The sequence below is a fragment of the Pelobates fuscus genome, chromosome 3 (assembly GCF_036172605.1).
Source record: "Pelobates fuscus isolate aPelFus1 chromosome 3, aPelFus1.pri, whole genome shotgun sequence".
NCBI classification, from domain to species: domain Eukaryota; kingdom Metazoa; phylum Chordata; class Amphibia; order Anura; family Pelobatidae; genus Pelobates; species Pelobates fuscus.
In genome coordinates, this window is record NC_086319.1 from 400419615 (window position 1) to 400434832 (window position 15218).

Genomic DNA, 15218 nt, shown 5'->3' on the forward strand with positions numbered 1-15218 from the left:
GCATATGTCACCAAATTGTTTCTTGCATTAAACATACTCTCCCCAGACCTAAGGCAAGGTAGCTTAGCAAAACGCTGGGGAGGTAATCCTTTAGGAACCCTTAATATTTGGTAGAGTTATATTTATGCATATATTATATATATATATATATATATATATATATATATATATATATATATATATAACATGCTAAAATCAACCAAAATCATTAAATGACTTAGGAGGATGAGATACAGAGACCATGAGGTAAGCTAGGTGTGTCTCTTTCACAGATCATTTTTATAAGATCATTAAATTTACATTGGGATTAAAATAAGTGGTTTTACGTGAAATTGGCAGGTGAGCTAACATTCTATAGCCATGCAGTATACTCCGTGAGAGAATTAACATGCTTTGGCAGGTGAGCTAACATTCTATAGCCATGCAGTAGGCTCCGTGAGAGAATTAACATGCTTTGGCAGGTGAGCTAACATTCTATAGCCATGCAGTAGGCTTCGTAAGAGAATTAACATGCTTTATGTCTAATTAGGTCTCTGGCATCTATTCACTAAACAGTGACTTGTGTGTGGCAGAGAAACAATTGTGCAATTTAGATTAAAACTGTTGTCCTGGGACGAATTCTATAACATTACTACATTGGATATATTTTCCCACTAGACTATTTTGAAGAAAATGTTATATCTGTAAGCTCAGGATAAATCTCTGTTTAGTAAATTGTCTTCCTTGCATTGTTAAACTGCAGGTTCATTAGCAGTTTAGACAAGACAATCAGAAAATCCTTAGCATTGAAACACCGAATTGCATTGTCACCCATACATTGATTTGCAACATATAAAGCTGACCTGCAGGATTTTTTTCAAATGCCCAACATTTGTACTGCAATATGTTGTTTAATAAATAAACTGGCTTGTATTCATTTCTAAAGGCAGTGGTGGAACTAATGCAGAGAGGGCCCTGATGCAAGAACGTTTTTTGGGTTCTCCCCTCTAGTGCAAGAGTGTTCAAAAGGTAGACCGCTATCTGTTCTACAACTCCAACTGTGCTTTGCCAGCTAGGGATCTACCATTGGTACATCTTTGCAGAGTTGTAATTCTGAGCAGTGTTTGTGCGTTTCAATGTAAGCATGTTTTTGTAATGACTATGTGTGTGCATGTAGGGGTGTATTTGTATGTACTGTTGCCATTGGAATGCAGTGGCTGTGCTTCTGTGTAGTGTTTGAGTTTGAATGCAGGGGTGTTTTGTATGTAGTCTTGGCTTTTAAATTCAGGTGTGCTGTTGTGTGAAGTGTTGTTGTTTGAATGAAGGGGTGTTTCTATATAATTTTAGTGTTTGATTGCAGGGGTGTGTTTGTATGTAATGTTGGCTTTTAAATGCAAATGTCCATTTGTGTGTGGTATTAATGTTTGAGTGAGGGGGTGTGTTTATGTATAATTTTGAATGCAGAGGTGTGCTTGTATGTAATATTTGCATTCAATTGTTTGTTGAGTGTTTGCATGTTGTGTTGGTGTTTGATTGCTTGGATGTATGCATATACACACATACACAGCCACATACACAGATAAACATACACATTAATTCACTGCTGACACATACACACATTCATATTACACTGACACATACACACACATAGATACACACGCTGACACACACCTCACAACACAAACACACACATGCACACACCTTGTCATATGCACATACTGATACATGCACAGACCCTGACACACAAATACCCATATTGACATATACACATTCACATAGATGCACACACACACACACTGACACATGCACACACAGTGACACACAGATACACACATTGACATAAACACACCATGACAGAGATACACACATTGATAAATATACACAACCTGGCACATAGATACATACATATAAATAGATTGATACATACATACACACACACACACAATGTTACATTGACACACACACTGACACGCACACACCGTGACACACACATTGACATAAACACACCTTGACACAGATACACACATTGATAAATACACACACCCTGACACATAGATACATATATACAAATAGATTGATTGATGCATACATACATACATACACACAAACAATCTTACATTGCAGATTCCTTCAATCAAATGATTTAATAAGCTTTTCAAACTATTCAATATTGTTGGGAAAATTGTCAAATGATTTATCTACAATAATCTATGTAGACTTTAATGGTGACTTCTGTAGATAACTCAATTGGAAACTTTTCTAACAGATTGTGATCATTTTGAAAGCTTGTTAAATCGAGACTACAGCTTTAGGCAGACAAATTATAATAGTGTGGATTTGATTAACAGATCATTTAGATGTAGATCATTGACCGGTGATGAAAACTGTAAATCTCACTGACCTACCAGAGTTGTAACAATTTGTCAGAAAAATATTATTACCCTGGAGATATAGTAAGGCATATCATAGATTTACAAGCATATCCCCCAGTATAATGTAGCACAAGAGATTTATCAACAGTCTTCTTTGCAATCCCAGGTTGATAACCCATTTCTACCGATCTCTCTGGCACTTGGTCCTATCATACCTTGTCCCAACGACTAGCTACAGTAATCTAGGATGTCACGTGAGCACCTCCAGTTTGTCTGGACCTTCGGAGAATGGAGATATCTTTATTGGAGCAGTACTTCCTTTCAATATTGGCATGCTATATAAGAAGATCAATTTTACAGAGATACCTCCTCGGGAAGAATGTAACATGTAAGAATCCATATATATATATATATATATATATATATATATATGTCTAAATAAAGAGTTTATACTTTATAATAAGTTGGAAGTATATGAGCTAATTATAAATCATTATCAGCTGTGTTTACTTTTGTTATTATAGAAATAGAACAGAGGTGATGCCCAGAGTAGGTTGTAAAAAATTACAATCATAAGTGATGTCAGAGTTAACCTATAGTCATTTATTATATAAACATTTTGATGACAATATATTTTGTTTGGTAGATTAAGCTCAATTTTAGCAAAGAACACCATTTGTGATTAAGTTTGGGAATGTTACTTTTTAGGGGTGGGCAACTCGTGATTAGGTCCAGGTTTTTTTCTCCACTGGCTTTCATTGATGTAATCAGTAGGTGTCAGGGTCTTACCTGAGTTGGGAGTCTGTAGCGCAGATATGACGCTCACCCTTGCAGATAGCCACAGGCCGAGGTGGTCAGGTAAGAATTCACCTGGCCTGTGGGTCTGTGCACGGGGGCTGTGCAGGATGCAGTACCAAATTCGCAGGACAGGCAAGGACAGAACCAGCAGGATAGTCGAGGGATAGCCGAGGTCAAAGGATGCCAGAGGTAGAATAAACGAGTCACAAGCCGAGGTCAAATACACGAAGCAGAATAAACAGGAACACTGGTACGACACAGGAACAAAGATCAAAGACTTGACAATGAGTGCAGGGCGAGGCTGGGTTTAAATACCCTGCTAATGGAGATCAGAGTCAGGTGAGAAGCAGGCAAGTCATGGTGCAGCCCCCGGTGTAGTAGCCAAGCCAGAATGAACAAGGCCGGAATCAGAAGTCTCAGGTAAAGCCGCTGTGGCTCAGAGGTAGAGAGCAGGGCTGGGATAGACAAGTACCCCGGTTCAAGTCCCCTGTTGGGAATTCCAGGGGCGACCACGTCTTGCCGTCTGTCTCACAGGTGAGTACCCTGACAGTACCTCCCCCTTCAAAAACGACCTCTGGGCGTAAGCAGGCTCCTCATCGAAGTAATCCGTCTCACCAGTGTCACTCTCAGAATCCGTCGAGTCCCCATAGTGAAAGTCCTCAGTATGGGATCCCTGATTAGTTCGGGATTTCCCAGTACCAGCTTCTGGTACAGCTGACGATCGGTCTAGGTTCCGGGTAGGGGTGACAAAAACTTCCACCACTTCGGGAGGGACAGTGCTCGCAGCTAGCAGTGCTTTTTCGAACACTTCCAGGTCTTTTTTACAGACTGTAGTGCCATTAGAAGCAATGACACAATCCTTGGGTAAATCCTTTTCAAGTGGGCAGGAAGTAGTGGTGGTAATACAGGAAGCAACTTTGGTAGTAAAGGCAGACGACTCTGGAGCAGGAGGTCTAGGAGGGCGAACAGGACAAAGCGTGATGAAGTGTCCACCTTCTCCGCAGTAAAAACACAGACCATGGCTTCTCCTTCGGTCCCTCTCTCCCGGTGTGACTTTGCAGTGGACACGTCCAATTTGCATAGGTTCCTCAGGATCAAGTTGAACACAGGATACCTCTGGAGTTCTCCTGGGAACTGGATCATAAGAGGGTATCACTGGGGTGTGGTGACGTAGACTCCGCGATTTTTTAGTAGTTGGAGCTGGCTTGGGCTTAGTGATCCTGCACTGTGAGTCCAAAGCAACAATAAAGGACTCCCAGCTGACAAGGACCGGACTCTTCCTCTGCAACATTTGGTAAGACCAAGCTTTAATGCGTCCAGACAACAGGTTGATAGCCGCTCTGACCCTGATGAAATCCGTGGCGTAAGTTCGAGGCTTTAAAGAGAACAATACCTCGCAATCCATCCTGAATGACTGGAAGGACGTGTAGTTACCATCAAATCTGTCGGGCATGATGACAAAGGGTTCCGGAGCTGGATGTACTGCGCCTTTAAGAGATAAAAGTTCCTGCTGCAACTCCGAAACAATCTGGGCCAGGCTGGACACTTGCTGGAGTGAGGGTGAGCACATTTCTGCGGACTCCATATTGGTCAAGTCTTTTGTCAGGGTCTTACCTGAGTTGGGAGTCTGTAGCGCAGATATGACGCTCACCCTTGCAGATAGCCACAGGCCGAGGTGGTCAGGTAAGAATTCACCTGGCCTGTGGGTCTGTGCACGGGGGCTGTGCAGGATGCAGTACCAAATTCGCAGGACAGGCAAGGACAGAACCAGCAGGATAGTCGAGGGATAGCCGAGGTCAAAGGATGCCAGAGGTAGAATAAACGAGTCACAAGCCGAGGTCAAATACACGAAGCAGAATAAACAGGAACACTGGTACGACACAGGAACAAAGATCAAAGACTTGACAATGAGTGCAGGGCGAGGCTGGGTTTAAATACCCTGCTAATGGAGATCAGAGTCAGGTGAGAAGCAGGCAAGTCATGGTGCAGCCCCCGGTGTAGTAGCCAAGCCAGAATGAACAAGGCCGGAATCAGAAGTCTCAGGTAAAGCCGCTGTGGCTCAGAGGTAGAGAGCAGGGCTGGGATAGACAAGTACCCCGGTTCAAGTCCCCTGTTGGGAATTCCAGGGGCGACCACGTCTTGCCGTCTGTCTCACAGGTGAGTACCCTGACAGTAGGATGCAAAGTTTCCTGTAGAAATGTATAGAATAAGTACCAAATGTTCAAAAGTGCTTAAAAGTTCGGTTACTATACCACCATGAGTAAAGTTGAAAGGAAATCTCAAATATATGTAGAGATGCACTTCTGGCCAAAAAAGGATGTTAAAAATACATTTTCTTTATTTTTGTTCTTACTTCCTGTTTAATCCATCACATTTGGCTCTTTAATTTTTACAATACAGGTTCCTATTAGAAACGTACAAGCAGTATCAGGCCTTGATATTTGCATTAGAGGAGGTCAACAGACGATTTGACCTACTACCCAACATCACCCTGGGTTTCCAGGTCTATGACTCTTGTGCTGTGCTGCAGAGGGAGATGATGGGCACAATGCTGATGTTAACAGGTCAGGCACAGGCAATACCTAATTACTGTTGCCAAAAGAACTCACAGCTGGTTGCTGTCCTTGGCCATTCATTATCTACCACATCTATTCTCATGGCTCATATCCTGGGTCTCTACCGATACCCTCAGGTAAGGCTGAAAATAACCCACTACTGTTAAAAGTGGCTCATTGTATTAATTCTCAAAAGCTATTTATACTTGTTTGAAATACAATTTTAGTCAGGGCTCAAAATTTTAAGTCCTACACTACCAGCCAGGCCTAAAAGATACTTGCCACTACAAGACAAGAGGATCCATGGCACACTGTCCATGGATGAATTTCTACTCACCAGAGTTACATTATCACTTGCCAATGGTTAGTAGCATGTAAAAATTTGAAACCATGATATATGTTATGTGTCACAGAAATGTCATGCTTTTTACATTTGTTAAAATAATTACAAAGACAGTTTATCTGTACATTTCACAGATCAGCCATTATTCAACCAGCTCAGTCCTGAGCGACAGGACACAGTTCTTTTCTTTCTTCAGGACTGTTCCCAGTGATACATTCCAGTCACAAGGGCTGGCCCAACTGTTAATACATTTTGGATGGACCTGGGTTGGATTGATTGCAACTGGAAATGATTATGGACAATTGGGAATCCAGGTTATTAAACAAGAACTGATCAAAGCTGGATATTGTGTGGCCTTCACAGAATTTGTTCTGTCTAACCTTGCGGATAAAAATATCCCCTATCTAGCTAAGGTCATCAAAGAGTCAACTGCCAGAGTGGTGGTCGTCTTCTCCAGTGACCTATTCTTTGCTCTTCTTCTGGACAAAATGTTAAGTTCTAGTGTTACTGGGAGAACATTTGTGGCAAGTGAAACATGGTCAACTTCAAGTCTATTATCGACAGAAAAATATGCAAACATACTTGCTGGCTCTATTGGCTTTGCTTTTCACAGTTCAACAATACCAGGCTTCAGAGAATATCTTAATATTGACAGTGGTCATAAAGTTGACACCTCAGACAAGAGCCTTAGTAAAATATTCTGGGAAAAAATGTTTGGCTGTAAATTTTCTGATAAAAAAAAACCCTCTGATTTGAATAATAATACAAATGCATGTACAGGGAATGAAGAGTTGAAAAGTGTTAATAACATATACACAGACATGACCAATTTAAGAGGTTCATACAATATCTACATTTCAATTCAAATCATAGCCAAATCATTGCACAATCTTTATAGCTGCCAAGAAGGAAAAGGGCCATTCTTCAATAAAAGCTGTGGGAATATTAGAAACTTTAAGCCATGGCAGGTAAATTATTCTGTTAAAGGTAGAACTTTACATACATGTGTTGTAGGGTAAAACCATAAATAGCACGACCTAAAAATACAAAGGGAGACCAATAGTGCAGACAAAAAAGCGCTAAAAAACATAAAAAAGAAAAACTATAAAACACTCACAAACATAGAAGTTTAAAAGGCAGGGTATACTCAGTCTTCTTCAAGTGCTTCTTTTCTTCTTGTGTATGAAGATAGGTACTTAAAACAAAGCACAGAAAAAGAACATAGTGTGTAACTGTATAATTTTCCAAGTATTGCTTTATTGTGTACACTTACAAAATCAAGAAGTTAAAAAGGCCCATCAATATATACATCCACTGTCAGCTACCAGGTACAGATGAAACCGCCAGGATTAAAAGACAAAATTGGATGAAAAAAGGGTCCACAGTAAAATAATTAAAAAGTGAAATAAAGCTTGCCACCCTACGCGTTTCGTCTAAAAGACTTCGTCAGGGGCTTGTGGCAACATTTTGTTGCCACAAGCCCCTGACGAAGTCTTTTAGACGAAACGCGTAGGGTGGCAAGCTTTATTTCACTTTTTAATTATTTTACTGTGGACCCTTTTTTCATCCAATTTTGTCTTTTAATCCTGGCGGTTTCATCTGTACCTGGTAGCTGACAGTGGATGTATATATTGATGGGCCTTTTTAACTTCTTGATTTTGTAAGTGTACACAATAAAGCAATACTTGGAAAATTATACAGTTACACACTATGTTCTTTTTCTGTGCTTTGTTTTAAGTACCTATCTTCATACACAAGAAGAAAAGAAGCACTTGAAGAAGACTGAGTATACCCTGCCTTTTAAACTTCTATGTTTGTGAGTGTTTTATAGTTTTTCTTTTTTATGTTTTTTAGCGCTTTTTTGTCTGCACTATTGGTCTCCCTTTGTATTTTTAGGTCGTGCTATTTATGGTTTTATGTATAAGATATTGAAGACGTTGAGGAGTCTTCGCACTTCCTATTTCTGGGTATTTATATAAATTTTATATTTTACCTTAGTAATAGCCACAGAGGGTTTTTTTGATTTTGCATTTGAGAGTGCAAATCATTTTTTTCTCCATGTGTTGTAGGGTATTATACAATTTTGTGCTTGCAATATATTATGCAAATGCAAAGTAGGTATCATATTAAAGGTTCTTTTTTTTTATCAAATGACTGTATATAAAGTTTTAAGAAAACACAGAAAATCTCTAGTACCAACAGAAGAAGGGTGCAAGAGAAGTAATGTGGGGTAGAAGATGTCTGAGACAATGTGATGCATAAATCTAGCTTTAGAGATACAAATTACAAAGTTGGCTGTCTTCAGTAGACAGCAAAACATCTGATCACAGAAGAAGGGTTTCAGAGGATATCATGTTGAGTTGGGCAGGTGAAAAGGTAGAAGGAATTAAATATAAAAGTGGAGGAAAAGGGTGAATAAAAGAGAAAGAAAAAGTTGAAAATGGGGAAATTTGGGAAGCGTGGCCATCTGGTAGGAGAAGGGAAAGGTAAGGCATTATATCGCTACTGTAGTCCATGATTGACCAGGGGTTAGTCACAGGTAGGTGAAGTCCAAAGGATACATCAGGTGTTAATGGCTACTAATCAGCAGGGGTTGCTCTTTTCGGAGACATATTAAAGCAATACTCGCAGCACAAAAACAACTTAAACTAAATGAAACATTTTTAATGTATTGATAATGCACCTGCAGTCATTGCTTAATTATCTGTAATGTATAAGTTAAATCACTTTTTGTTAAATCAGGTTTCTGTTAATGCAGCTGTAGCCACACTTTTCTGGCTATGGCTAACACAGCCTATATGAAAAAGAAATAGTTTACATTTTCAATCAGGTCGGTCTTAAAGCACAGTGTGTCCACTTTAGAAGTTTTTATCTTCTGCAAAGAAGAAAATATGAAATTCAAAAAATTAAACAGAATGTGCAATAAACCTTAGAGCTCTCTTTACAGGAGATGTGCATGGGAGATGTGACAAGGGCTGCATAAATAAAGTGCTTTAACTCATTAATGACAGAGAATTGAACAGTGAGAATGCAGGAGCATGATATCTACACCAACTTGTTTTGATGCTTATAGTGTCCCTCTAAGTCCATGAGAATTAGGTGACTTTGTTTTGCTAGTAAAAAGGAATTGTTTGGTATATTTTGGCTCAGAATTAGAAATTTGGCTGAGCATACAACCCTATGAAGTCACTTTTAGGAAAAAATCATAGCATGAAACCTCACAATGTAGTCTTCCTTTGATTAACAAAGTGAATTCAAGCTGATATTAAAATTTAGATCCAGGTTAGCCAAACTGAACGACAGTTGACTTTTTCATATTGAGCTATTTTGGCCTAAATTTTGAAATTCACTTTGAATTCAATATCAGGCTTTTTTTTTTTTTTTACTAAAGTGAAAAATCTAAGTCAACTATGCTTTCAATTTGACTACTGTGATCTTAAATTTTAAATTCACTTTGAATTAACTTTGAATTCCGACTTTAGTGAATAATCCGAATAATAATAATAATAATAATAATAATAATTTGTAACTATCTGTATGGCATACAATTCAGCAACACGGTCTTCAGCAAGGAGTCACAATTCTCCAGATCTAGCCATGGGATTTCTGCTATGTCGATCTACTCGGATATTGTAATAAAGCAAAATGACTAAAACAACTTAAGGATACAATTGCAGAGAAATGATTTGCTCACACAAAATTGTTCTTATTTATTAACATAAAATTCACAAGATATTGCTCTAAGAATATTTTGGGTGCTGTTGAGCAAGCGCTGATTTTGGGTGAAAAATGTCCACTTTGTGAATCCTCCCTCCTATGTCATAATGTAAGTTATATTTTAATGAATATTATTTAATAAATAAAATTTTCACGACATATGCTATGTATGGACATCAATGTTGTGGATTCAATGCAGGTGCCAGAGGTGCTGCATAGAATACATTTTGCTGTGGCGCTTACCTACTAAGTGTTGTGACCTCTTTATTCTTTAGCTGCTGTACTATCTGAAGAACGTACATGTAAACTTGAGCAACGGAAGACAAGTCTCATTTGATAGAAATGGGGATCTCCCTGCAGTGTTCGATATTGTGAACTGGCAATTGGGTGCAGATGGTGTCATGAAGCAGGTCAAGGTGGGAACCTACGATACAGCAGCCACAGATGGGAATATCTTTATGATCAACACTAGCGCCATCATGTGGAATTCAGGGACAGATCAGGTAAATTATAAGAGGTCAAAACAAATTATTGTATATTAAGAAAAAACAAAAACTAATAAGCTAACCTACTCTAAGTGAAATTGCATACATATCAAATAACGGTTGGTAGAATTGGAATGGTGTGGTAACATTACATTCAGTGTTTGTTAATGAATCTATCTATCTATCTATCTATCTATATATATATATATATATATATATATATATATAGTTTTTTTGTTTGTTTGTTTTTTCATAGCTGAATATAACTTGATACTTAATAATCAATTATTTTGGATATGTGAGCTGTAGTCATCCAGTAAATGTAACACTGATCAGCCAAAACATTAAAACCACTTACAGATAAAGTGAATAACATTGATTATATCATTACAGTGGCATCTCTCAATGGGTGGAATATATTAGGCAGTGAGTAAATAGTCAGTTCTTGACTTTCATGTTTTGAAAGCTGGAAAAATGGGAAAACTAAAACATCCGAGTGACTTTTACAAGAGCCAAATAGTGATGGCTAGATGACTGGGTTAGAAGATCTCCAAAAAAGCAAGTGTAGTGGGGTGTTCCTGGTAGTTGTTAGTACCTACAAAAAGAGGTGCTAGGAAGGCCATCTCATAAATTGACATTAGGGTCATAGGGGTCCAAGGCTCATTGAGGTACTTGGCTAGTCAAGGTTAGACACAAAGAATAGCTACTGTAGCTCAAATTCCTAAAAACCTTAATGTTGGCCATGATGGAGAGTTGTCAGAATACACAGCACCTCACAGTTTTTCACATTGCAAAGACTGTTCAGGAATGGTTTATGGAACATGACAAAGAGTTCAACATGTTGCATTAGTCTCCAATTTCGCAGATCCCAAACCCATTGAGCATCAGTGGGACATGGTGGAACAACAAGTCTGATCCATGGAGGTACCTTGCAACTTGCCGGACTTAAAGGACCTGCTGCTAATGTCTTAGTGCAAAATATTACAGGGTACGTTCGGGGGTCTTGTGGAGTCCATGCCTTGATATGCATCACAGATGTTTTGGAAGCACAAGGGGGATCTATGCATTATTAGGCAGGCGCTTGATGTTGTGGATGATCTGTGTATATGTATAAAAAAGCAATACCTATATATATATATATGTATATACATGTACAGTCATGTGAAAAAGAAAGTACACCCTCTCACACAGAAGCCCCATGTCGCCTCTCACACCCTGCAGCCTCTTTTTCCCTCACACCCAGAAGCCCCATGTCACTACCTCTCACCCTGCAGCCCCATGTCCCCTTCCCACACCCTGCAGCCCCATGCCCCTTTTCAACACCCCGCAGCCCCAAGTTCTTTCTGAACACACTCCAGCCCCATGTCCCCTCTCACACCATGTAGCCCCATGTCCCCTTCTCACACCCTGCAGCCCCACGTCCCCTCTCACACCATGCAGCCCCATGTCCCCTCTCACACCATGCAGCCCCATGTCCCCCTTCCACACTCTAGATCTCTTATTCCACCCTCACACAACATCCCCTATTGTCTCCCCCTCACACGCACATCGCCTATCAGCTAAACACTACGCGTGGACTGCCCTGAGGGGTATTAAACAAATGTGCCCACTTTGGAGAGGAATGTCATTGGTGATGACACAACATGCATCCTCTTGGGCCACGCCCCTCCGAGGGCTGCTCTGCCTTCAAATGCCCGGGCTGAATTTTTGTCCCAGACCGGCTCTGGTCACACTTGCTGATTAATTAATCAAGGCCATTTGATTAGCAGCACCTGTATGCTATTTAGTCTCTAAATTCCTTTGAAAGCAGTAAGGGTGAACTTAGTTGTTCACACGTGGCTTTTCTATTTTGGCTTTATTTTTGTTAAGTAAATCATGACACAGTGTAATATGTCATGTGTTGTTGTTCATCTGAAGTTGTATTTACCTAATTTTAATACATGCTAATGAACAGATGATTAAACGTATGCCCTAATATGTAAAACCATAGAATTCATAGAACTTTCTTTTTCCCATGACTGTGTATAGATAGATAGATAGATAAATGATAGATAGATAGATAGATAGATAGATGGACAGACGGACGGACGGACGGACAGACAGACAGACAGACAGAAAAAGAGTCACAATTTCCTATGAAATAAAGATACAACTCAGAAAGCTTTATTTTTCTCTTCAGGTCCCTGTCTCAGTCTGTCGCCAAAGTTGTCCACCAGGTTTCAGAAAGACAATTAGGCAGGATCAACCTCCATGTTGCTTTCAGTGTGTCCCATGCCCACAAGGAGAAATATCCAATCATACAGGTGAGTAGATCACTGCCCCCTATACATGAATCTAATGTCAAATTTGGAACCACTGACAGTTTGTGGGCCAGGCTGTGAAGAGGGCACTGGAATGGCTTGACATCCACTAACATCCTGGAAATCACAAGCTCTGTACATTTACTGTACATACAGCAACTCACAGTATGCAGTGCTTATTGAAACACTATGATTAGTAGATAATTACACATTAGTGATAAGAAAGAGATCCCAAGGGATGAGAGGCTGAGACACATATGGACAAAAAGGGTAAATCTAGGATAAAAAAAAAGTGTAAGAGAGAGTGAACGACACAGGCTTAGGTTTGATGCATGCAGAGAGGGCAAAACAAAATGACAAGACAAAAACCAACAGGAGAGATGTAATTAAAGACAAAGTAAGCAGAGATTGTGGAATGAGTGATTACATATTAAAAACAAATGTCTGGAAAACTAGACAATCTGCTGAGAGAGAAAGAAAAGAGAACACACCTTGAAAGTGAGTCTTAGAAGGGCATGTCTAGTGGAAAGGGACAAAAAATATCTATAAAATGATACTAACACAAGGCATGGTCTGAGAGAGAATATTATCAAATAGTGGATAGAAGTGACCATCTTTGACCCATATCGTTTTAACCAAGCTTTAAGTTGAATCAAATAAATGTTGAACTTGTAGTATTCAAAATGTTTGTATTTATGTTTTAAAATGAAGGGATATATATAATAATACATCTTGATATCTCTTGTCTAGATTCGTATGATTGCTTCAAGTGTCCCTGGGATATGTGGCCAAATGTAAAAAAACAAACATGCTTCCCTAAGACTACAGACTTTCTCTCTTATGAAGGGCCACTGGGTGCTACCTTAACTGCTACCAGTGCTATATCTTGTTTAGTCCCATTTCCAATTTTAGGACTATTTTTTAATTACAAAAACACTCCAATTGTAAAAGCAAGCAATTACTCTTTAAGTTGTCTTCTCCTGGTATCTATATCTCTTTGCTTCCTCTGCATTTTGAATTTTATTGGTTATCCCAATGCCGAGAAGTGTCTTGCAAGACAGGTTACATTTGGCATGGTTTTCACTATTTGCATCTCCTGCATTTTGGCAAAAACTGTTATGGTAGTTCTTGCGTTCATGGCCACCAAACCAGATAGCAGCCTTCGGAAATGGACAAACATTTGGGTTTCCTACATGATTATCTTTCTCTGCTCCCTCATACAACTTATTTTATGCATTTCTTGGTTAATAAACTCCCCACCATTCCCTGAAAAAAACATTCAAACACAACCAGGAATAATTATCTATGAGTGCAATGAAGGCTCACCAACAGCCTTTTGGTGCATGTTGGGGTATCTCGGTCTCCTTTCCACCATCAGTTTCTTTGTGGCTTTCCTTGCACGGAGACTCCCTGACAGCTTCAATGAGGCAAAGTTCATCACTTTCAGCATGCTGGCCTTTATAAGCGTTTGGGTATCCTTTATTCCAGCATCTCTCAGTTCCCGTGGTCAATATGTGATAGCCATGGAGATTTTTGCTATCTTGTCGTCCAGTTGGGCTCTAGTGATCTGCATGTTTATACCAAAATGTGTCATCATACTCTTCAAACCCAGCATGAATTCTCGAGAAAAACTCATGGCAAAAGTCATAGACTGAATGCTTATGAAATTGTAAAGGTCATTTATATATATATATATATATATATATATATATATATATATATATATATATATATATATATATATATATATAAAATGAAATAAGACTCCTGCACTCCAACTAAAAAACAATTAAACAACTGGTGCCAAGTCACATAGATACAGAAAAAAAAAAATAAATACCTGCACACTAGGTTTTCTTCATCTAATTTATTGTACGAATCCAAGATTGTCAACGTTTCAGCTCCCGGTCGGAGCTTTCATCAGGGCACATGAAATAGCATAAATAAAAATGGCAAACATATATAGGACACATAATCAAAATTAACTCACCAAGAACAGGTGTATCATATCTCATCAAATGCCTGGCGTGCACTGAGTGTATGTGCGCATGTGTGCCATTCTCTAAGCCACCCCCAAGTCAGGAAGTAGCTGTAGCCAATCGCTATTCCGCGGGTAAGTCACAGCTCCATGGCAACCGTTTGTAAACACGGTCGCCGCTGTGTAAACTGAAGCCGCAGGGAGATTCTCTCCTTTATCCACGATCGGCCAGCTCTACCCCCGACACTGGTTTACTGGCATTACTATGGCAACACATCAACACCATATTGCTAGGAGTATAAATACATAGCTATCATTTGCAATAAAGTAATACTCCATTAAACAAAAACATTTCCATTACTTTTGTATTAAAGCTTATATCATCATCCTAGTCCATGGTCTAAAACCAAATAAATAAAGCAAAATGTGATAATGTGCATAATTATAAATGCATAAGTATATACAAGAAATATAAAATCAACCTTATATAAAGGTATGTTATATATAGTGACTCAAAAAGAGTTATATTTATATTTATATTTATTTGTGTTATTTTGCACTAAGTGCTGCATAATTAAAATCTAATAGTGTATAATACCCAAAAAATTTTTTACAAAAACATACAAATGTGTTAATATGTGCAAAAATAATATAATTATAAAGTGTTAGTTTTAAATACTATTTAGTATTG

General features: G+C 38.9%; 1 protein-coding gene across 1 annotated transcript; it reads left to right on the top strand.

Moving 5' to 3' along the window:
- The first annotated feature begins 241 nt into the window (after positions 1-241).
- On the top strand, positions 242-14204 carry LOC134601914 (extracellular calcium-sensing receptor-like). The gene is made up of 6 exons (XM_063446420.1): positions 242-246; positions 5550-5841; positions 6182-7015; positions 10040-10267; positions 12429-12552; positions 13300-14204. The coding sequence occupies exons 1-6, from the start codon at positions 242-244 to the stop codon at positions 14202-14204; spliced, it is 2388 nt and encodes a 795-aa protein (XP_063302490.1).
- The last annotated feature ends 1014 nt before the right edge of the window (positions 14205-15218 follow it).

Bases quoted from the DNA above. Each gene is read 5' to 3' on its own strand.
- LOC134601914 (XM_063446420.1), top strand. The intron at 5,842-6,181 runs GTAAGGCTGAAA...TACATTTCACAG, and splicing joins GTCTCTACCGATACCCTCAG to ATCAGCCATTATTCAACCAG. The intron at 10,268-12,428 runs GTAAATTATAAG...TTTTCTCTTCAG, and splicing joins GGAATTCAGGGACAGATCAG to GTCCCTGTCTCAGTCTGTCG.